The sequence below is a fragment of the Eriocheir sinensis genome, chromosome 65, assembly GCF_024679095.1.
Source record: "Eriocheir sinensis breed Jianghai 21 chromosome 65, ASM2467909v1, whole genome shotgun sequence".
NCBI classification, from domain to species: domain Eukaryota; kingdom Metazoa; phylum Arthropoda; class Malacostraca; order Decapoda; family Varunidae; genus Eriocheir; species Eriocheir sinensis.
Window position 1 is genome coordinate 5189579 of NC_066573.1, and position 24741 is coordinate 5214319.

General features: G+C 44.8%; 1 protein-coding gene across 2 annotated transcripts in view; it reads left to right on the forward strand.

The window, feature by feature from the left end:
* The window catches only part of LOC126987523 (uncharacterized), a 128437-nt gene that overhangs the window by 91493 nt on the left and 12203 nt on the right, over window positions 1–24741 (forward strand). Inside the window, exons 2-3 of one of the 2 annotated variants that reach the window (XM_050844516.1) lie at window positions 5486–5658; window positions 23356–23875. In XM_050844516.1, the coding sequence (XP_050700473.1) occupies window positions 5486–5658; window positions 23356–23875 (693 nt within the window). The remainder of the gene's footprint in view (window positions 1–5485; window positions 5659–23355; window positions 23876–24741) is intronic. The other variant, XM_050844517.1, reaches the window with a different exon arrangement.

The window sequence follows — 24741 nt, forward strand, 5'->3', positions numbered from 1 at the left end:
GTAAATACTTAGATATTAGTACGTATATGCATAATTAAAAGAACTAAAGACACTCAGTCATTTCTAAATATACAATTAGAAAAATACAAAGAATTAAGCATCATACATTATCAAAACATCAATAAGAAACACAAAGCAAAAAATAGAGAAATAAAAAAAATCATACAATGTCACAAATACCACGGCCGGTCAGACATCATATACGAATGCTCTCAAACAACCTAAAAAAGCATTATAGACGTCAGATGCAATATACTTGAATTATAGGCGATACAAGAGACATAGACCGTCCTCACACACACACACACACACCACCCCCACACAAAGGCTGAATTACACTCTGCAATCACCTCAACATAAAACTTAATGCAGTGTAATTAGGCGTCACGGAATTGTATATTAAGCACGGCGCGGGGAGGTAATGACACAGGAGGCGGTGGCGGCAACACACACACACACACACCTGGTGGCGACAACGCACTTTAAACAGGTCGCCACTTGTTAAAAATGTACCAAACCACTAGACACTTCTTAGTGCGTTTTAAGGCCTTGTAATTGGACGACTACATAATGAGTCTATTAAATAAAGTAGGCGGTGGCTGATTGGTTAGCGTGCCCTGACTACCCAAATGCTGTTCTGATGCCCACCTACAAACCCGGACCCTAGATTCTATCCCTAAAAAGAGGATCAAAGATGAGCTCCGGGGGACAGCATGAGACAAGCCAAATGGCGCCACTATAAACACTTGACTGCGCCCCACCAAGAAAGCCTACCGGTGCCATAGTATAGGCAGAACGTAATAAAGATAAATAAAGCAAGCTCCACACTCGAGAAAAGATAACTGTTCTACACCTATAGTTCACCTGTTTACCTGTCTGTGAACCCCGCTAAACAAATTCTTAATACCCCTCCTCCACCACCTCCTCCTCGTCCTACACACCATCAAGCGACAACCAGAGGCGTGGAAAGAATACAAATGGGAAACTTCGGTATGCAACGGCCTGCCCCTCTCTCTCTCTCTCTCTCTCTCTCTCTCTCTCTCTCTCTCTCTCTCTCTCTCTCTCTCTCTCGGTGTATAGACAACCTCCCACAGAAAGTAACACACAGCTTGACATCTACACAACCTTCAACACGTCTATACTTTAGTTGTCACGAAACCTGCAACACACCTATTGTATTCTCCAGTGTGCGTTTTCCTGCGGCAACACCATCCCTCGCCCACCACAAAGCACTTCACACCTTCGCTTCAGCCCCACAACCTTTATCACACCACTGTCAACAAGGAACATGTCATTGCACTCAAGCACAATCCTCCCTGCTCATAACCACACCTCTTCTAACCATTTACGCCGACACTTATACACGCAACATAACTATCACCTGGCTAATCCAACAGTGCCCCATTCTCATCACTGTACCCCCGTTTCACCACAATAGCAATCACTGCACACTCTGCCCCTAACACAACGCAGACCCTTACGCTCCATATCACTATCAATAAATCTTAAAACTCACACCGCCTCCGCCATTTCGTCAACACTCGGCCCCGCACCCATCGCCATGCCGCCACACACACCATCTGGTTCTACACCTTACCACCATCACCCAGCCGCAACACTATCACGAAGGCAAGCACAATACACACACACCGCAGTCCCTTTCATGCACACTTCCCGTCTCGTATGCACTCCGCCTCCCCGCCCCGGTCAGGCAGGCACACAGCGGGGAGCAATGGTAAGGCGGTCTGTGTCCCTCTTTCCCCGAGATGGCGGCGCCGGGCTTACCTGACATATGGCGGACTCCTCATCTTCATCCGCCTTAATCCGACGCATCCGCCACACAGGTCACTCTCCGGCCTCGCGCACGTCACTACACGGCACTCGAGATCAGTTTATCACGGACGGAATCACTTTAAATCAGCACACAATTAAAATATTACGTCGCGTCACGCCGCACCGCCGCGCGTCTCCCCCTCGCAGTAACCACCCGCAGTGTGGGATCGGCTAAGCGGCTTACTCACGCTGCCGTGTAGTTCAGCCAATGAGGAAGCGGCATATGGTTACGTCATTTGCAAAGCCCCGCCCACCCTGCAGCGGCCTCCTCGCTGATTGGCCAAGAGGCAAGTGACGTGCGGTTAGCCACCTGTTAAGGTCCGCGCTCGCCATTTTCCCAGCTGCTTTATTTGGCTTACTGTATTTGAACCTAATGTATATTGATTATGTATTAAATCCTTTGTTGGATGATTTAATAAAACTCCTGAACGATAAATCAAATGGTAGGCCCTGCGCTGTGCCGCCGTGGTGCTCCGCCGACGAACATAACGAGCCTGACCAATTAACATGCCCTCTTGCGTGCCCTCTTGTAAATGGTAACCAGGACACCTTGGAATAGTGATATAGCACCGTTATGCCCAGGTGATCCACATAATGACACTTTTCAACATGTTAAGTAATCCCAGCAAGAGTAAGATCTAGATTATGGAAGCTAGTGAAATTAACTAGCGGTTCACACACGCGTTGGTAGCCTCGCACCTTCCCTCTCTCTTCTTTCCCCTAACAACCTCTTCGATTTTTTACTTGTAATTAACAGGCGGTGCTTCTACCTCCGCTATCAGACCTAAAACCTTTACATTCTTCTCTTCATTTATTCTCCTGCAGGATATTCCGCTTCTGAAATAAACAGAAACTCAGGTAGGATGTGTTTTACTTCATCGGTTCTCGGAGTGACGTGTGGACCTGTGTGGAGGCTAGCTTGGGGGGTGGGTGGGAAGAGAGGAGGGGGGGTATCATATAGGGGGAGGACAGAGTATAACGAAACAGGCAGGAGGGTGTTTTAGATGAAGCGATTTGTCTACGAGTTCGCCGTCTATATATGCTAACACACGTACGCTATTTTCTGGGCCTTACTCTGTCCAGGCTTAGAACGATATACCTATACACTATATATATGAAACCTTAGGCCGTGTGTGTGTGTGTGTGTGTGTGTGTGTGTGTAAGGTCAGTATACATTTCAACTACCGATCAAATTTATCTATCTATTCATGCATCTATCAGTCAGTCTACCCGTCTATTTATCTATTCTTGTATCTATCTTTCTATGTGTGTGTAGGCGGTATGAGAGAGAGAGAGAGAGAGAGACGCAGAGAGGGAAAGAAGTAGTGCTCATTAGTTTGAAGCAGTTTCGCTCTCTCGATACCAAGCTCGAACACATTATACCTCCCTCCTTGTTAACTCCTCTCTCTCTCTCTCTCTCTCTCTCTCTCTCTCTCTCTCTCTCTCTCTCTCTCTCTTAGTAGAAAAGTTGCACCGTAAGCTAAGAAATGTAGAATGCATGCAACTCGCCATTAAGTCAAAAATTTACACTTGGATTCTAAAAACAGTTCCCAGTTACATACTTTCATTTGATTACAGCAGTTTTGTTCCTCTCTCACTCCCTTCCCCGACTCTCCCTTCCTTTTCCGTCCCTTCTCCCACCTCCCCTTCCCTTCCCTCCCCTCCCCACCTTCACTTCGTATCGTAACTTCAATTGGCTATTTCGAGAACGGAGTGGAAGCTAAAATTCGGTGGTAATATTTTAAACTTCAGGGCGAGAAACTTTGTAATCTGACTCCGCGAGGGAACTTGTGCAGGGGTGGATTCAATTTCGAATTCAGGTTGATAAAAAGAGAATCATTTACTAACCTAATGTAGATAGTGAAGGTGATGTAAATGTTTGGGATATGTTTTTTTTTTCTCTCTTTTTACTGCGTCTTATTTATTACACACACACACACACACACACACACACACACACTCATACGGCTTCGATGGAGAACAAAACAACTCTCTCTCTCTCTCTCTCTCTCTCTCTCTCTCTCTCTCTCTCTCTCTCTCTCTCTCTCTCTCTCTCTCTCTCTCTCTCTCTCATACACATTTTTACTTCTATTCTCTTATTCTCTCTCATCTGTTTTTTCTCTCCCTAACCTAATTTTTGTCGCCTCTCCTCTCCCTTCCTCTCCTCTCCTCTCCTTCACTTTGTTATCTACACCGTCACCAGCACCGCCAACACACCACCACCCTCGACCTAACTCAACACAGCACCACTACCACCACCACCACCACCACTATCACCAACACCACCACTCCTCTATCACTTCCCATTCACTGCACACCAAGTTTCACGCACCACCACCACCACCACCACCACTACCACTATCACCAACACCACCACTGCACACCAAGTTTAAGGTTCCTACCACCACCACCACCATGACCAGTATCACCACCTTCACCACCACCACCACCATACGTATCAACCGCACTGTCTGTTCCCTTTAGCATCGCCTCCTTGATCAGTGTTGCCTTGTCTATAACAGACAGACAAACAGACAAACGGACGAACAGATGGACCCTGAAACTATGTCAGGTCAGCGTGCAGGGGTCTGTGTGTCTGTTTGTCTGTCTGTTTGTGGCGTTTGAGAATAATTCAGTCTCGCGTGTCTGTTTCGCGTCTCTCTCTCTCTCTCTTGTCCGATCATCGTTTCCCTTTCGTGGTTTCGTTTTTATTATTTTTTTTTCTGATTTAGCGTAACCACCACCATCACCACCACCACCATCATCACCACCATCACCATCACCACCACCATCACCACCATCACCATCACCACCATCACCACCACTGCCGCCGCCGCCATCATCATCACTATCAGCCTCTAACCCATCACTGCCTTCCCTACAACCACCATAACAATCAAACTATATCTATCTATCATCACCATCACCACCACCACCACCACCAAAACGCACTATCTTCACTATAATCAACACCACTATATCACCATTGCTGTTATTTCGTTCTCACCATCACCACCATAATTTATAGATAGATAGATAGATAGGTAGATAGATAGATACCACAACAATCACTACCACCATCACCACCATCATCACCATTACCACTGCTGTCTTCATTCACCCTCACCACCACCGCTGCTGCCACCACCACGCACCTCAACCAAACTGATATTGCCATTCTTTGTACAATTCACATATGTTCCTCACCTCCCTTGTACGTGCTATGTTTTAAGAATGATATAAAGCGTTTTTTTTCATATATCGATTCCATAAAATTTACGTATAATGTGTGTGTGTGTGTGTGTGTGTGTGTGTGTGTGTGTGTGTGTGTGTGAGGTGGTTCTGACTGTCTATCTTTATGTATGTCTGTCTTTCTCTTTATAATCCGTTCTGTCTCGTTTTGTTAATGAATCTGTTGTGTGTATACATTTGTGTCTTTCTGTCTACTGACCTGTCTATATATTTGCACTAGCCTGTCTCTCTATCTATATTATGTGTCTATCTGTTTGTCTACCTGTCTATACCACCACCACTACTACTACTACTACTACTACTACTACTACCCCCTCTACCACCACTACCACTGTTACAACTACGTACTCCCCCTACTACTAATACATCATCCAAGTACTGACGGTTTCCATTTTTACAGACGTGAGTGACGACGAGGTGATAATCGACAAACTCAAGGACTTCTGGAACAGCCGCCAGCGCGCTCTCCACCACCTGGGCCCCGTCTCCGGACAGGCCGCCCCCTCACGCCCCAGACACCAGCTGGCCCCCGCCCTCTCCAGTCCCCCGGCCCCCTCCCGCCTCAGCCACCAGGTGAGTGCCTTCGACAGCTCCATTTGGACGTCACCTGCGCGGTATTGTGTGGTTGATAGGGCTGATATTACCTGTAGGCGGCGGCGGCGGCGGAGAGATGACTGTGTGGCGGCGGAGCAGAGGTGACGCCGCGCCGCTGCTGGGGACATAAGTGTGTGTGAATAGCGGAGTGTTGATAGGAGAGGCTGCGATCGAGGCTACAGGGAGGGAGAGCAGGAGAAGGAGAAAAATAAATAAATAAAGAAAGAAAGAAATACAAACAGGTAGAGAGAGAGATAGACAGACACACAGACAGACAGACAGACAACAGGTAGACACACAGACACACAGACGGACAGACAGAAAGACAGACAGACAGCCACACAGATAGACACAGATTGACACATATAGGCATATAGACACACACTCATACAGACACAGACATACACACAGATACACAGACAGATTAATAAAAATATACTGACAAACTTAATATACACAACAGCACCAAGAATAAGACTACTACTACTACTACTTCTACTACTACCACTACTACTACTACTACTACTACTACTACTACTACAATCATCACCATTCTCCTCCTCCTACACAACGTCTGCGGATTATACACGGATGCTAATTCGAGTCTCATCACCATAATTACGCACATTATGTCACCCCTAATTGTGCTCTCTCTCTCTCTCTCTCTCTCTCTCTCTCTCTCTCTCTCTCTCTCTCTCTCTCTCTCTCTCTCTCTCTCTCTCTCTCTCTCTCTCTCTCACACACACACACACACACACACACACACACACACACACACACACACACACACACATTCATTTTGACAGCAAAATCTATCATCATATAAAAGGGAGAGAATTTTATTGTGCGTGTGTGTGTGTGTGTGTGTGTGTGTGTGTGTGTGTGTGTGTGTGTGTGTGTGTGTGTGTGTGTGATCATGTACACACCTGTCACACACCTGAGGCAGAAAGAGATATGACACACCTGGCTCATTTAATTAATGGGACGTGTATTGTACAGGATTTCCCAGAGATGAACAATGTTATGCATATGTGAACGTACAAAGACATGGAAAGCAGTGCACTCGCTTTATGGTAAGTAAATGCCCGAAATTGCAAGACTTTGGCTGAAATAAGTAAAATGGAAGAAGAAAACTGCTACATACCCTTAGGACCGCTTTCACAATCATCTTCTTTGTTTTGATCGATACCAATGGCGGCGATCGCTGCTATAGTATTTCCACGTAAAACTGGCCGATGGGGTAGTGGCGGCTGCGGGGTTAGCCAAGCCCCGCACCTTACAACACACTCCCAACACCTCTCGCTTCCTCTGCAGCCGCCACTACCCCATAGGCCAGTTTCACGTGGAAAACTATAGAGTCGATCGCCGCCATTGGTAACGATCAAAACAAACAAAATGACTGTGCAAGCGGCCCTTAAACTAGAGTGCCTTTAGATGATTTTTTGACGAGACTGCGTAAAGGCTCAAGTGAAAAGGAAATATAGAGGGAAGGCACGTGATTTTTGAGAGTTAATATGTTTCGGGCGAGAAGGTAAGACTGAACGGAGTTAGTTTATATTTTTCAGAGGTTAGTATAATTTATGAATGCACTGGGTAAGATTAAAGGGAGTCAGGCATCTTAAAAATGAGCTTAAATAAGGTATGGAAAAAAGAGGTAAAATAGAAGCGAGTGAGGTCATATTTGAGGGATTAGCTTAACTTACAAGGAAAAGAGCTTCGGTATAGGGGATTCAGGAAATTTTAAATGGATCAGCATAACTTATCAAAGGAAGAAGCATGGTATAGGGGATTCAGTTCATTTTTGAGGGGTTGCCAAATAAGGAACCAGGCGCAAGGAGGTGAGGTATTAAACTGTCGGCTGGTAATTTCGGGTGCTACAGGTAACGATGATTTTCCATAAATATTACCTTCGTGGCTTTTCCTTAACACTGCATAGTGATTATTTTTTTATGCAAGGTAAGGTAAATGAGACAGCGCATAACATCGAAAAATACGAATGACTGAAAAATTCCTCCTTCTGAAAATTAAGTTGCATTTTTTTTACAGTAAAGGAAACAGCTCAAGGTTAAGAAACAAAGAAAATAACTATAAAAAGCTGATCGGGAGGTGTCTTGATACTTCCCTCTTGTAGAAGTTTAAGTCACAGGAAAGAGGAAACACATAGGAGAAAAAAGAAGGAAGAAAATAAAGCTGTCTCATATCCCGTATACGCAAGACTTACTTTCTATAAATCACTATTAATCTACATGACTTTATGGTAAATGCTAAGACACTAGAAACGCAGACAAAACACAACCATGAAAATACAACAACAAAAACCTGAAAACAACCTTGGGAAAATATATAAAAAAGTGAGGCGAATAATAACAATCTTCAGAAGTAAAAGAAAATGCAAATGGAAATCCGAAATCAATGCAGGAGACGGCGGGAGGCTTTGTGGCCCGTCTCCCTATACACGTCGGATGTTCTCAAAGCACGCGCGGGGCTGCAAGGGTTAGCGGGGCCGCCTCTCCACGAAGCCTTACGGAGAGGAAGGGCGTGAGTGAGTGAGTACAATGCGCGCCTCTCCTCTTTATGTTATGAGCTCTTTGAGGAGGGCGATGGAAGTAGGGACGAATTAAGGGATATAGATAGATAGATAAATTTATAGATACAGGCAGGTAGATAGATAGATCGATAGATATGGACAGGGGAAAACATAACATAGAGAGGAGGGAGATAGGGATAGAAAGGGAGAGAGTTAATTAGAGAGAAAGAAAAAGAAAAAGAAAAAAGGAGAAAATGAAAGAGAAAGAAAGGAAAGGAATGAAAGAAAGTTGAAAAGAAAGAAAAAATGACAAAGGGAGAGAGAGAGAGAGAGAGAGAGAGAGAGAGAGAGAGAGAGAGAGAGAGATTGTTAAACTGAAGGGCGTCTCAGGAAGGGGAATGATGAGCGGAAAAGCGGGACAGGAAGTACGAGAGAGAGAAGGGAAGAAAATGCAAATAATACTCGGAACGTCTCGGCGAACACGGGGAGAGAGAGAGAGAGAGAGAGAGAGAGAGAGAGAGAGAGAGAATCTAAATATAGCCTGCCTGGTGCGCCACACGCCTAGACAACCTGCGTGTCCGCCCACACTCTCTCTCTCTCTCTCTCTCTCTCTCTCTCTCTCTCTCTCCCCCTTCCCCCCGACACAAACACACACACACACACACACCGTAATGAGCGTGAGTGAAGCATCAGTCTCCGGTCTTTATCCTCGCGTCCCGGGATGACTCTCCTAATAAAGTCATCTCGCGCCCCTTTAAGCCGTGAGACGCTGGATGCTGCGCCGCGCCACCCTTGTCACGCCAGCCACGGGAAGCTTGAGCGGGCCGGTAAGACACATTCCGACACTGGAGTCTGTTTGCTCTGAGTGTCTTGGTGTCTTTCATCAGGGATACCTCAGTCCAGGGAGCGGTTTACTTTGCTTGCTGACCTAATCGCCCTCTTCACGCCACGCAGCCAAGAAAAAATAGGTCACGTTAGCAAAGACCATTCCGACACTGGAGTCTGTTTGCTCTGAGTGATGTGGCTGTGTCTTTCATTAGGGATATACCTCAGTCCAGGGAGCGGTTTACTTTGCTTGCTGACCTAATCGCCCTCTCCACGCCACGCAGCCAGGAGAAAATAGGTCACGTTAGCAAAGACCATTCCGACACTGGAGTCTGTTTGCTCTGAGTGATGTGGCTGTGTCTTTCATTAGGGATATACCTCAGTCCAGGGAGCGGTTTACTTTGCTTGCTGACCTAACCGCCCTCTTCACGCCACGCAGCCAGGAGAAAATAGGTCACGTTAGCAAAGACCATTCCGGCACAGGTCCTGGTTTTGTTTACTTCCTGTGTTTTCCTTCTGCACAGGACACGATCTTCGCCACACTGTATCCATAACGCATTGTTTCGGCGATTTACGGAAAGAGGTTTACATTTCAGTAGTTTTAAAGAGGATTTCCATACCCAGTTTTTTTTAGATTAGTTTTAATATTTTTTTCCTGTCGTTGTGGTTGTTGTTCCTTTCCTTATATCTGTCTGTTTTACCGCATTTCAACTAATATATTTTCAGGCGTTCTCTCACGACTACATTTCCACCGATATCATTTCAGGCGTTCTCATACTTTACAGCATTTCTACCAATATCTTTTCAGGCGTTCTCACACGACTACATTTCTACCAATATCTTTTCAGGCGTTCTCATACTTTACAGCATTTCTACCAATATCTTTTCAGGCGTTCTCACACTTTACAGCATTTCTACCAATATCTTTTCAGGCGTTCTCATACTTTACAGCATTTCTACCAATATCTTTTCAGGCGTTCTCATACTTTACAGCATTTCTACCAATATCTTTTCAGGCGTTCTCTCATTTTACTGCATTTCTACCAATATCTTTTCAGGCGTTCTCATACTTTACAGCATTTCTACCAATATCATTTCAGGCGTTCTCACACTTTACAGCATTTCTACCAATATCTTTTCAGGCGTTCTCACACTTGACCACATTTCTACCAATATCTTTTCAGGGGTTCTCACACTTTACAGCATTTCTACCAATATCCTTTCAGGCGTTCTCTTATTTTACTGCATTTCTACCAATATCCTTTCAGGCGTTCTCTCATTTTACTGCATTTCTACCAATATCATTTCAGGCGTTCTCTCATTTTACTGCATTTCTACCAATATCCTTTCAGGCGTTCTCTCATTTTACTGCATTTCTACCAATATCCTTTCAGGCGTTCTCTCATTTTACTGCATTTCTACCGATATCCTTTCAGGCGTTCTCACACTTTACAGCATTTCTACCAATATCATTTCAGGCGTTCTCACACTTTACAGCATTTCTACCAATATCATTTCAGGCGTTCTCATACTTTACAGCATTTCTACCAATATCCTTTCAGGCGTTCTCACACTTTACAGCATTTCTACCAATATCCTTTCAGGCGTTCTCACACGACTACATTTCTACCAATATCTTTCTCAGGCGTTCTCTCATTTTACTGCATTTCTACCAATATCCTTTCAGGCGTTCTCACATTTCACAACATTCCACCCACAATCACTTCACCGTTCTCTCACGTAACAGTGTGTCCATCCTTAGTCTGTTCTATTATTCAGGTTGCTATGAATATTACAAATTACCAAGGAAGGTTAGGAACTGTGAACAATACAGGAATATATCACATTGAAGTGAATATCCTTGAAATACTAACTATGCTGTTCTTAAGTATCCTTGAAATACTAACTATGCTGTTCTTAAGTTTGTCTATTATTTTTTTGAGATCTTACGATGGTTTTTTTTTTATTTTCGTTTTCAAGAATGCCAAAATACTATCAGTTAAACGGTAAAAAATAGTGAAAACACGCAAGATATTTCAGACGGCAAAATGATGAGGATTGGATTCAAAAGGCAATATTAACTCTCTATAATATTAGAAGTGCAAAAAGAAAGATAAAGATCAGAAAAAAAATGTGATAAAAATAAGAAAAATATGACAAGAAAAAAAAAAAACATTATATCTCGCACGGGTAATGAAATGCTTTTGTAATTCGTGCATGCTCTTAACTTAAAACTGTGTGTGTGTGTGTGTGTGTGTGTGTGTGTGTGTGTGCGCCCCGCTGAGGTTCATTACCCCGCCTGGCTGCATGGCGCTCCTCCACCACACTCCACTCAGCTCCAGTCATCCACTCATTCCACACCCACCAACATCAAACTCCTACCACTTCTCTTACATCCCAAATATTCATTCCACCCTGCCACTAAACTATTTTACGCACCCATTCATACATTCATTCATACATCCAGTCATTTAGCTATTCATTCATCCCTCTATCCATTCATTCATTCGCCCACTTCTTCATCCATTCCACTCACACCAGCTTCAAGGTCTTTATCCCCCTTCTCACCATCTCACTCCTTCATTCCACAAGTAGACTAACCCAAAATCCTAGTCACTGTTACTCCATCCTTCTACTCCCATTCCACATACACGCACCAAAAAACTCATAAAACACTTTCCTTTTTTCTTTATTTTCACAGCGCACCGACCCCTTGCCGTTTCTGCACTCCACACCACTCCTCTGTCCATCCACTTTATCAACCCGGGGTCAACAGTCGGGGATTACTGGGGAGGGGAAGTCAAAAATGGAATAATAATAATAGATGTGATGTTAGGTCTGGTTGAATTAAGATAGAAGGGGGTTGTCCTAATGGGTTTCGTTTTAAGGGGGGTTTTGTCTTAAAGGGGGGTTGTCTTGGAAGGTTTTGTCACAAGGAATTCTGTCTTAAGGGGGTTCTGTGTTAAAGGGTTTTTTGTCCGAAGGGGGTTTGTCCTAAAAGGGTTTTGTCCTAAGGGAATTTCGTCCTTTTTGTTATGTTCTGAAGGGGTTTCGTCCTCAGGTTTTGTCCTAAAGGATTGCTACTTTTGGGAGCCTAAGATTTTTTTGTCCTTGGATTTTGTTTTGTCCTACACTCTCACCCACCCTTTCCTTTTCAACCAAACCTAGAAACTCCTATAAACCACTATTATTTCGCCCCCTCATTCACTCCAGGCCAGCCACTCCATCCATCCACCCCCTCCACACCGACGCCATCCACCTTCAGGACCCGCAAAAATATTCCTCCACCTTTGAAGCGCCTAAACACACCACAACACGCACCACGAAATACAAAAAAAAAAAAAAATACAAAGCCTTCCTGAAGACAAAACGGAACAGCTCACGAAAGGTTAAAAAAAAAAAAAGGAAAAATAGTTTGGAAAAAAAGCAAGGGGAAAAATCACGAGACTGGCAAGAAAATCAAGAAAAAGGGAAAGTGTTTTATGAGTAAACATCATGAGCCAAGGGGGGGGGGGAGAGAGAGAGAGAGAGAGAGAGAGAGAGAGAGAGAGAGAGAGAGAGAGAAAATGTTTAAAGTGTAAAAGAAAGACCAAGACATGGGAAAGTAATTAGAAGAGAACATAACTAATTACTAACCGTCTGTCTCCACGAATGTTCTACTTACTGTATATTTTCCTATTCGCCCCGAGAGTCGATGAACACCGCGCCATTAGGGTCCTCTCCCACATAGCCGATTTCGCACTACGATGGTCCACGATGGCCCATCCCTCAAAATCGGCGTTGGCTGTCGTGGACCGTAGTGTGTCATCGTGCGATTTCAGACCGAAAATGGGTCACAACGACATGGCGAGGGAGGATCGCACGTCTACGCACGACTATATCGCATACAACGACGACTGTCGAGCGGGCATCGAGGCATGGCCGCACGACATCGCACGACATCGCATGACATCGGCCGACATGTCGGCGCATATGTCAGTACGGCAGCGTACGACGTACTCGATGACAGCCCGACATGAACGATGGCCTTTCGAATATCGCACGACTGTCGCTCGAAGGGCGCACGACACCACAACGACGTCGAGCGCACGTCGTGCACTTACCGTGGGTGGAGGTGGTATATACATAAACCGGTGGCCCAACATACTTGCTGTGAATCTCCTTAAAACCTCCAGAGCCACACGTTACAGCATCCCACCTGCGTAGCCACAATGTCTCTCATGTACTACATCACACCGACACTCATTCGCAGGGATCCTGAACTTGTGAGAGCCATACTGGACGCGAGGAGACCGGCGAGCAGACAGGGGCGATGGAGCGTAGTGTCGTCAGCCGACGGGCGCGCGGTATACTACGGGGCAGCGGGCAGCCTCGGGCATCTGTCGCTGGCAAGCGCGCGCGATTTAAACCGTCGACCGACGTCGGCCGACTATGAGGATTATGTCGGCCGACGTCTTGGAGCCATCGCACGTCCCCCCCCCGACATCGGCCGACATCGCACGACGTCGTACGCTGCCATCGTGGGTATCGAGCTGTCGGCCAGCGTCGGCCGATTATTTTGAACATTCCAAAAAAATCGGCGGTCGTCGCCGATGCTCCGCTGTCGGCCGACGTCGGCCGACCCCCGTCGACCGACATAGGGGATTATTCGTGCAAGCAGCGTAATCCTATGCCGATGGCTATACTTTTGACGCCGATGCTCACATTTCGGAGCATCGTAGACCATCGTAGTGTGAAATCGGCTATGTGGGAGAGGAGCATTACACACAAACATGACAAAAAAAATCTAGCCTTTCCAGCACACTCATTCATAATTTCACACCTTCACGATCAAAGAGTCTCACACTTCTTCATCAGCTCAATCGGCAATACACTTCCACACGCCCATATCCACCTTACCAACACCGCACCTCACCCGTATTCTGCTGTAGTCTCTCCTCTCGCCTCTTTACCCACCCAACACCCCTCTAACCCCAGCTTTCCCCCGCCACACCTCACTTCACCTCTCCTTCTTCACCCAAACCCCAACCCCAGTCTCCCGCCATGCCTCACCCTTCTCTACTTTTCTGTCCTTTCCCGCCCTGTCTGCAAACCCAACACTTACCCTTCACCTTCCTTCTCCTCACTCTATCACCAACCCGCCCCCTCTCTGCTCTTCCCCACTCCTACCAGCCCTCTCTTCTCCTTCCCCTCCCTGCCTCATGACTGCCCCACCCCTACCCTGTCCTTCCCCACTCCTCTTCCTCCACTCCTGCAGTTTCTATCTTCCTTTCTTCCTCACCGATCCTCCACCGACAATATCACCTTTCCGCGGCTCTGTCCTTCCCTGCCAGTCCCACACACACCTCACCGTACCCCAGACTCTCCCCCGCTCACCGCACCCCAGTCTCCTCCCCACCACCGCCGCCACTGCCACTCCAAATGAAGACGTAGGGTGTGGCAGCAGGGGATCAGTAGGAGCCGCCCTGTTGACTTGCTTCGCCTCATTGGTTGGCTGGCTATTCATTGCCTTGCCTCCCGCCATCACTTTCCTTCCTCCTGCTTTGCCTCCTCCTCCCTTTCCTATATATACCTCTCCTTCTCTGTTATCCTTCCTCCATCACCAGCTGTTCTGTCATAAAGCGTTCTCCTATTCCTCTCTCTATCCTTCTCTCCTGTTCTTTTGCTTTTCCTCCCAATCCTTTTTCTCTTCACTTTCCTTTCTCACTTCTTTTTTTCCGACCTTAAGCCTCTCGTCCTCCACCAGCTGTTCAATGGCCTGTCTTTTACTTTATGCCACAGCTGCTGTCTGTTGCTCCTCCATCCTTCCTCATATTCCTCTCCCTCACCTCCTCCTCCTCCTCCTTCTCCTTCCCTCCAACCTTCCCTTCGCTACCCCTCCTTCCCTTCCTATCCTCACACCGCCACCAGCTGTTCTATCGCATGTCTTTTATTCAACGCTATACGTCGTTCCTTATTCTATCCCTTCTCCCTCTATCCTATCCGTATATCGCTGTGCCTCCTATTTCTCTACCTTCTATGTCTCCTTTCTACCTTTTCTTCTGCCCCTTCTTCCCTATCCCATCCCTTCTTAACCACCTGTTGAGTCATATAAGATATTTTACTCAACGTCTCAACTTGATTTCCGCTTCTACCCCTCCCTTCTACGTCTCCTATATACCTCTCCCCAGTGACTGTTCAACCGTATGAGTGTGTGTGTGTGTGTGTGTGTGTGTGTGTGTGTGTGTGTGTGTGTGTGCTTATCTTTATGTATCTGTGTCAATAAAGTTGTTTCCTCCTAGCGTTAGATGGCCACTATTGAGATACTGTTCTTTAGCGTGAAATAGTTATCATGGATGTGGAGATTAGGTTGCGATGATCATGGGAGACTGTTAAGTATCGTACGAGTAATTGTTAGAATCATAAATAGACAGCGTTTGAGTGTGTGTGTGTGTGTGTGTGTGTGTGTGTGTGTGTGTGTGTGTGTGTGTGTGTGTGTGTGTGTGTGTGTGTGTGTGTGTGTGTGTGCACGGGCGCTTGGAGTTTTATATTGTATAATCTCATCCCACGACAAATATAGCAATTACAACAACAACAGCAACAACAGCAGCGACAATCACCTCAAATACGAGATTAAACTGGCGCTAAAAATATACGTAAAAGTGAAAGAAAAAAATAGTTGAAAGCCGGGCCCGAAAAGCCTGAAGGATAAGCCGGGATCAGCTGTTATGTGAGAGTGGTGGACGGGGGGTGGGGTGGGGTGGGGTGGGGGGGCATGCAGACAGACAGACAGACAGACAGACAGAGACAGGCGAGGAAGAGTGGGTATGGTTACAACACACACACACACACACACACACACACACACTTCGCCTATTCCGCCTCCTTCCCCTTCCATTTCCCACCTTCCCCTTTACAATTCCTCTCGTCGTCACCCCTTTCCCCTTCTCTTACCCCTTTCTTTCCTTTCTCTTGCATGCCTCCTTACCCCTTCCCTTTCACCTTCTCTTTTTTTCTCCCTCCCCTTCTAATACCCTTCGTCGCCTTCTCTTTCCCTTTCCTCTTCCAATTCTTCCCTTTTCACCTTTTCCCGTTTCTCTCCTCCCCTTTCCCCTTTCTTCATCCTTTCCCATTTTCTTTTCTCCAACTTCCCTTCAGCTTACACTTCAGTTAATTTCTTTTCTCAACTCCTTTTTTTCTTTCCTCCTTTCATCCGCTTCCTTCTCTCCATACCTTTATCTCTCCCTCTTCCTTTACTTCCTCATCATCATCTCTCTCTCTCTCTCTCTCTCTCTCTCTCTCTCTCTCTCTCTCTCTCTCTCTCTCTCTCTCTCTCTCTCTCTCTCTCTCTCTCTCTCTCTCTCTCTCTCTCTCTCTCTCTCTCTCTCTCTCTCTCTCTCTCTCTCTCTTCCTCCTCCTCCTTCCCTTACTTCTCTCCCTTCCCCTTTCTATTCATCATCCCCTATTCACTCTCCTTTCCCCTTCCTCCTCCTTCCCCTCCTCTTTCCTGTCTCCCTTCCCCTTCCTCCTCCTCCTCATTTCTCTCACTCCCCTCTCCCCTTTCACACACTCACCCCCTCCCTTTCCTCCCGTGCCGGTGCGTGGGAGGCTTGGGGCATCGAGTGTGTGTGTGTCCCTTTGAACAAACGTGACTGGGACCAGGAAGTTAAAGTCACAAGCTTTTAATTAATTCAGTTTTTCTTTCTTTCTTTTTTTCCCGTCATGCACGAGTTTGCTACATGACGTTTTCTTTCTTTTATTTTGTTTCTCTCATTTTTTTGCGGCATATCCCTGAGTGAGTGTGCGATATGTCTTCTCTGTTAACATTCAGAGCACCCACCACCACCACCACCACCACCCCACCACCACCACCACCCCACTACCACCACTACCACTCACCACAACCACCACTCACCACCCCACTACCACCACCACCACCCAACAACCCCACACACACACACCAACCCCCTTCTCCCTCACTCACTTTCCCTGACCTGCTTGACCATACATACAAACAAACAAACATACATACATACATACGTACATACATAATGCACACAGACACATATCAATAGCCTGGGAAATATGCACACAGGTTAGGGATGGTATACACACACATGCAAGCGCTCCCTCTGTGTGTATTCGCGTGTATACATCACTGGTTTATGGGCGTGTATTTAAGGTAGAAATGGTCGGGCGGAATTGAAATCCATGTGAAGTGTATTTGCGTTTTTTTTATTATAAAGAAAAAAGTTGAAAAAGAGTAGGAGGAAAAAATGAAAACAAATGAACAAATAGAATTGGTTGAATTATAGACGGACGGTTAAAAGCATAAATATAAACATACATGCATACACACTGACATACATACATATATACATACAGATATACATACAAAAAGACACACAAGCGGACAAAAAGAGATTAAGACAGGCGCTCATATACATAAAAAACATATAAACACACAAACACAGATAGATATATGTACATTCATTTCAACAGACGATAAAACATAATAACACTGAAGAAATACACAGACTGATACAGAGACAGACAGAAAGGAAAAAAAAAGACAGACAGACATAATATAAACAAGTAAACAACCATACCGAGACACAGACCACCACAGAGAAACAGACCACTACCGGAACTGAGAGCAAGACCAACAGACAGACAGACAGACAGACAAGGGTCGCCTCGCTCCCTTTGTTTCTTCCATCAACGTTTTCCAGCTCGATGGTCACCTAAGCCCCCGAGAGAGAGAGAGAGAGAGAGAGCAAACTGACCACTTAACTGACTGACCGACCGACTGACTGGCTGAGTGACTGACTGACTGACCGACTGACCGACCTAAAACCAAAACAGAGAACCGGCGAGTGAGTGCAATAACAAATGCTGCAAAAGTCAAAATAATCTAAAAATATCAACTAAAATAAAGAAACAACGATAACCCTGTTAAGAGAAAACAAGGCAAGACAGAAATAGATAGATAGATAGATAGAGAGAGAGAGAGAGAGAGAGAGAGAAATTCTTGCTTTGGGGAATTCGCAAGCATAAATATATTTCCAGTGTCAAGTTTTCGTGAGTAATGTCTCTCTCTCTCTCTCTCTCTCTCTCTCTCCGTGGCTAAAAATGAAGGCTGTTTGCAGTGAATCACGGTGAATAACGATGTGTTTTCGCGGCCTCTCCCTCTCAAACGTTTCCTCTCTCTCATTCATTCCCTCCTTCTCTCCTCCCCTTCATTATTCACTCCTTCCTTCCTTCGTCTCTGTATTTTCCTCCTCACCCTCTCTTCCAATTCTCTCCTCTATACACACTTTCTTTCATTTCTTTCTTAACTCTCTTCCTTCTTCTTCATCTTCTTTCTTTCCTTAGTTTATTCATTCTTTCCCTCTCCTGCATTTCTTCTCCCCCTCATTCATTCCCTCTCTCTCTCTCTCTCTCTCTCTCTCTCTCTCTCTCTCTCTCTCTCTCTCTCTCTCTCTCTCTCTCTCTCTCTCTCTCTCTCTCTCTCTCTCTCTCTCTCTCTCTCTTCATTATCTCTCCTTTCTTCCCTCTTTTCTCTATTCTCTCCTTCTCCCCTCATTCCTCTCCTTCCTCTCGTATTCAATTCCTTCCATATTTCCTTCATTCCTTTTTTTTACTTTCTTCCATCTTCACTATCTTTCCCTCTTCCTTCCTTCCCTCATTATTTCCCCTCTAAATATTTCCTCTCTCCATCCGTCACTGTCTCCATTTTTCCTTCGTGATTATCTCTTCCCTTCCTATTTTCTTTTCTTCCATCTTTCCATTCCTCTCCTCCTTCATTCCTCTATATTTTTCGAATTCCTTACCTCTCTCCCTTCCTCTCTCTCTCTTCTAACACTCACTTTTTTTTTCCCGATCCTTCCCTTCCTCCATACATCCTTCCCCCTGTTTCCATTTTCCATCCATATATCCATCATTTCCCTTTCTCTCCTCCTCCTTCCTTCTCTTTTCTTCTTAACTCTTTTCCTCTCCCTCTTCTCTTCCTCCATCGCTTCTTCTCTTCTCACACTCTTTGTTATGTTCCTTCTCTTCCTCCATCCACCTCTTTCCATTTTCCCTCAATTCCTCCATCCTTTCCATTCTTCTCCTTCCTCTCTGCTTCCCTTAACTTTTTTTTTCTCCTTTTCTGCCTCCGTTCTCTTCTTCTCACCCTCTTTTTCCCCTTCCTTCCTTTCCTACGTTCATCATTCCCTATCTCTCCATTTTTCCTTCATTCTCCTCCTCCTCCTCCTCCTCCTCCTCTTCTTCCTCCTCCTCCTCCTCCTCTCCCTCCCAGCTTTGATCCTTTGTGCCCTACTTCTGTCACACGCCCTTTTTATTTTTTTTCTATCTCGATTCCTTTCAATATAAAACAAAAAATAAAAGAAAGTAAAACGATACGGCTCGATACCCTTCCCAGAGGACTGTCGCGCCGAAAGGGTAAAATTCCGATGCTTTTCTGTTTGTTGTTGTTTGTCTGTTTCTGCACGTTCATTTTTCAGGCTCATTCTTCTTCATCATTTTTTCTTGCAGATGGAAAAAAAACACATTGTCGGGGAAAAGTAATGAGGTGCTTGTGTTATTATTTTGATGTCTTATTAATGGGTTGCTTATGTATGTCTACCCTCTGTCTGCCTATCTGTCTATCTATCCATCTATCTCTCGGGTCATACGAAAATAGCCGCACTGGGGAAGATGAAAAGACGTGGATTGGAAATATGAGTGAGGCGGAAAATGAGAAACAAGTGGAGGAGTGAACGGAAGATAATGAGGACTGACGATGAGAAGGAAAGGCGTGAGGAGATGGAAAATGGGAAGGAAAGAGAAAATGGAAAGAAGGAAGGAAAGTGAGAGGAGTGACCGACGTATGAGGGAAGGATGAAGAAAGGAAGGAAGGATAGGCGTGAGGAGATGGAAACTGGGAAGGAAAGAGAAAATGGAAAGAAGGAAGGAAGGAAGGATGACGAAAGGTAGGAAGGATAGGCGTGAGGAGATGGAAACTGGGAAGGAAAGAGAAAATGGAAAGAAGGAAGGAAAGGGAGAGGAGTGACCGACGTATGAGGGAAGGATGAAGAAAGGAAGGAAGGATAGGCGTGAGGAGATGGAAACTGGGAAGGAAAGAGAAAATGGAAAGAAGGAAGGAAAGGGAGAGGAGTGACCGACGTATGAGGGAAGGATGAATAAGGGAAACGGTGAGTAAATACATGTTGAAAGGAGAGGAAGCTTTACTCAGAACATCTCCGCGAAGTTTGAATTGAGCAAAATGAAAATAGGGAATAAGTGAATGAGGGAAAGAAAGAAAGGGAAAATAAAGGATGAAATATATCAGAGAGAGAAAAAAAATGGATGAAGGAGGAGAATAAAGAAAAGAGAAAGGAAGGATGAATGAATGAAAGAAGGAAGGTGGAAGAAAAATTGGCGACGTTGAAGATGATGGATAAACGAATGAAGATAGGATGAAGACAAATGAGAAAGAGGAAGGAGGAAAATTAGTAAGCATAAAAGAAAACTAATAATATTTTTTTCTTATATCCAGGCTGCAGGCATATCAATTTTCCTTGCTATACAAAATTTAAGTGGTTAGATTACACACACACACACACACACACACACACACACACACACACTGCAGAAACTTCTTAAAATGTTCCATTCAACGAAGAAAAGGAATATAGGAAAATACAGACTATCATGAAGACGGTATTAAATCTTCTCTATACACTCTGACGGCGGCAAGATCGTTGATCCGAGGCGGGCAAACACGGAAGCCTCGCATCAGGCGCGTCCCTCAGGATCCAACCAGACCGTCGCGGGGGACAGAAGGGGATCAGAACCCAACGGAAAGGGAATTGAGCCCCTTCAAGAATAGACCCACACAGGAAAGGCTTGGGATCACTGCCCTGTTACGATGGATTCCGTTTTCAATTTATTTTATCTATTACTCGTATAGACTGGAAATGGTAATCAACAACAACAACAACAACAACAACAACAACAACAACAACAATAATAATAATAATAATAATAATAATAATAATAATAATAATAATAATAATAATAATAATAATAATAATAATAATAATAATAATAATAATAACAACACTCCCCCTGTGATTAATTATGTTTCCTGCGCCGCACAAACACTAAAATTAATTGCAAAATAATAATTGTTGTTTGCCGTAAAGGCAATCTGGGCCAGCTTGTTTTTCTTCCTTGATGGAAAGAGAAAATTAGGGCCAGACTAATTGTTTCCATCACGTAAGCGGCACTCCCAATATTTTATGTATTTTTGTTATATTTGCCAATCTCACTTTTTTCCTCTCTTTTTTTTCCTTTTTTTATATAAAACGAACGGCCTTCTTTTTTTTTACTCTTGTTATTAAATTGAACGAGCTCTTTTTTCTCTTTTTCTTCACTTCTTTATTTATTCCCTGAACGTCATTATGAATATTTTATAAATTTTTGATCATCTCTTGTGAGCTTTGTATTTTACTTATTCATCTATTTTGCAAACAGCATTCTCAGTTTTCCTCTTACTTTCCATTTTCTAAAACATTTTGCAATATTTTCCCTTTAATTTAAACTATTTTGCGAATGGCGGCTCCTATTTTTTCTTGTCTATATTGGTAACATCACTTTTGTTCTTTTCCTTTTTCTACACGCGGCATTTTCAATTTCCTGTCCTCTTTTCTGGAATTTCACTTTTACTCCTTTTTCCCTTCATTTTATTCCTTCAACACGATACGCATACTCATATTAGTTTTATCTTACATTTTTTTCGTTTTTTCTATTTTTTTTTTTTACATGAGGTATCTTTAATTTCCTGTCCTCTTCTTTTCATTGCGTATACTCTGGAATCTCACCTTTTCCCTTTTTTCCCTTTATAATTTTTATCTTGCATACGACACTCATACTGTTCTCTGCCTCACCTATTTTTTTTCTTTTCTTCTTTCTACACGCGATATTTTCAATTTCCACTTATTTTTATTGTACACTTTGGAACCTCACTTTTTTTCCCTTTTCCCCTTCATTTTTTCCCCTTTTCCCCCTTCATTTTTTTTTCTTGCACACGACACTTACACCATTCCTTACCCCCCCCCTCACTCCCCCCTATTTTCTATCGTTAACATTCCGAACTCTTTCCCTTCCTATTTTTTTCTTCTTTTGCACATTCGGAAACATACCTTTTTTTCTTCGTTTTTTATTACGCGGGACATTTCTACACATATATATCCCCACTCTATTTTTCTTTACCCGGGAAAGCCTCAGTTTTTTCACCCCTGTCCGTCTGTTAGAGCGTTAGCCTCAGCCTCAGCTTAACACACCGGCCCTCTCGCCCACCCTTCTGCCCCGCTGACTCACTCTGGCTCTCGGCTCGGCGCTGTATACTATATATCCCACGGTCACTGTTTTCTCTCCCCTTTTATCGCGTTTGGGTGGATTAGCTACACGCCGCGACAGTCACCTCCCTGGGCACTGCTACGCTATTGGAATTGTATCTGACGGTCATATGTTGGTAGTTTACGGTCTTTCACCCTTCCAGGAATTATTGGAGGTTTGGTACGTGCGCTGATAAAAGTTGTATCAAAAGCCCAAGGGTTCCTGTGTGAATAACGAAAGAATTGTACGTGAAGTCACTCCTCCAAGAGTTACCGAGGGACGTGATAGGAGTAATTCTCGTAGATATTGATTACAAGTGTTGTTTTGACTTTGATTAACAGGAAAAGTTCGTGTTATTGGGTCTGTGAAGCGATATGCAAATGAAGTATAGAATGGGAGGATTGTACCCCCCGTCATTCCTCCAGGCCCTACCGACGGGGTGTTGTGCTGTGAAGAGTGTTTGTTGATATCCATTTCATCATTTTCCTTGCCTGATTTATTCACAAGGAAGGGATGATATTTGTTGGTGCCCCGGGATGTGTATGGTGTTATATAGCCACTAATGTTTTCTTCCTTACTTCTATATTACAAGCTTTCCCTTACTAAGACACTCCCTTGACGTAAGCTCCAGCAATATCAGCTCACCAAACCCTCTTCCCACGAGCTTTCTATGAACCATTCAATAAGTTTAGAAGGTGCTGTTGGTTTATGAGTTGGTATTAACTGGGATCTCGTAGTAAGGGAGAGCTTGGAATACGGTCACTACATACACGGTGCAACCACTACAAAAACTACTGCAGCACACAAAAACTGTCGCTCTGAAACAACTCAAAACACCACCACTTTCACCTCTGCCAACAACAACAACAACAGCAACAAAGAGCATGCTATCCCCTTCCTGCTCACCAACAACTATTCCTCCCCTACCGCCACCACTAACCTCACTCCCCTGTTTACAGAAGTCCGGGGAGAAGATCCAGTTCGCCGTCACCCCGAAGGACCCCCGCTACTACCTCCCCGCCACGCCTCCCCGCCACGACGAGGACTCTGCGACCGCCGCCGAGATCCTCCCCTACTACTCCCCCGACCTCAGCCTCGCGCCGCGCCTGGACTACCCCGGCGACCTGCTGCAGTACCCGGACGATGACCTTCAGTACCCCTCTGAGTACCCGGGGCAGTACAGGCCACAGTACCCCCAGCAGGAGCCTCGCCGCCCAAGCTACCTCAGCCGGCAGGACCTACCCTACCCTGCCCTCTATCCTCCTGGCCTACAGGATCCCCGGCTGCTAAGAGAGGATGAGGTGGAAGAGGAGGAAGAGGCAGTGCGTGGCGAGGTGGATGCGGCGAGGGAGGCGTTCAGGAAGGGTCTGCTGGATGAGGGCGACTACGCTGGTGATGACAGTCAACTGATGATGAAGAAAGGCGAGATAGCGGGAGAGGAGGAGGCCGTTAAGGATGATAAGGATGTGGATGCTGAAGGTGAGGAGCAAAGGGGGATATAGGGGGAAAGAGGAATGGTAAGGAGAAAAGGCGTAGCTACAGTAGGAATATAAAAGAGAACCCAGTGTTAAGAAGTAGGTCAGTAAGGAGGAAAATACAGTTACAGCTAAAGAGGAACAAAGTGAGGCAAGAAGAGATAGTATTAAAGGAAGGGAGATGCAGGTAAGGAGAGGAGGTTGAGCTACGAGAAAAAATGCCAATGAGAGAGGACAAATTTAAGGTGTGTTACAGAAGAGAAACCGACAGAGTAAAAGTAAATAAAGGGGAATGAGGAAAGATATCAGATACGAGGAGAAATGAAGTTAGAATAAATATATATACCTAAGGGACGAAGAATATATTGACATGACACACACTGACAAAAAAGAGCAAATAACAGAGATTCAAATTAAATAAAGAGAGAGACAGAAGGAGAACAGAGAAGGTGTGTGTGTATGGGGGGGGGGGTATTTGTGTGTAGCTGTTACAGGAGAGGAGAGAACATCACAAATAACAGACTAGAAGAAGCACAGATAGAAACCAGTAGGAAAAACAGTAAAAGGAAGCAAAGGTTGACAGAGAAATTACATGCAAAGAACAGAGAGGCACAGTAGTAACACACGGAGAGAGAGACATCGGCCATTACTGATAAGAAGGAAAAGAAAAACGGAAATAAAGTACAAAAGTAAAGAAAACATTGAAACTGGGGGAGGAAAAACAGGTGAGATGTAATAAAGGGCACAGAAATTGAATAAAGGGGGGGGGAGAGAGAGAGAGACTGAAAAAAGTGATGTGTTGATAGGAATAAGAAAATAAAGATAGCTTGGACGCAGAAATATAAACCCTTACCTATTCTTCCCTATCAT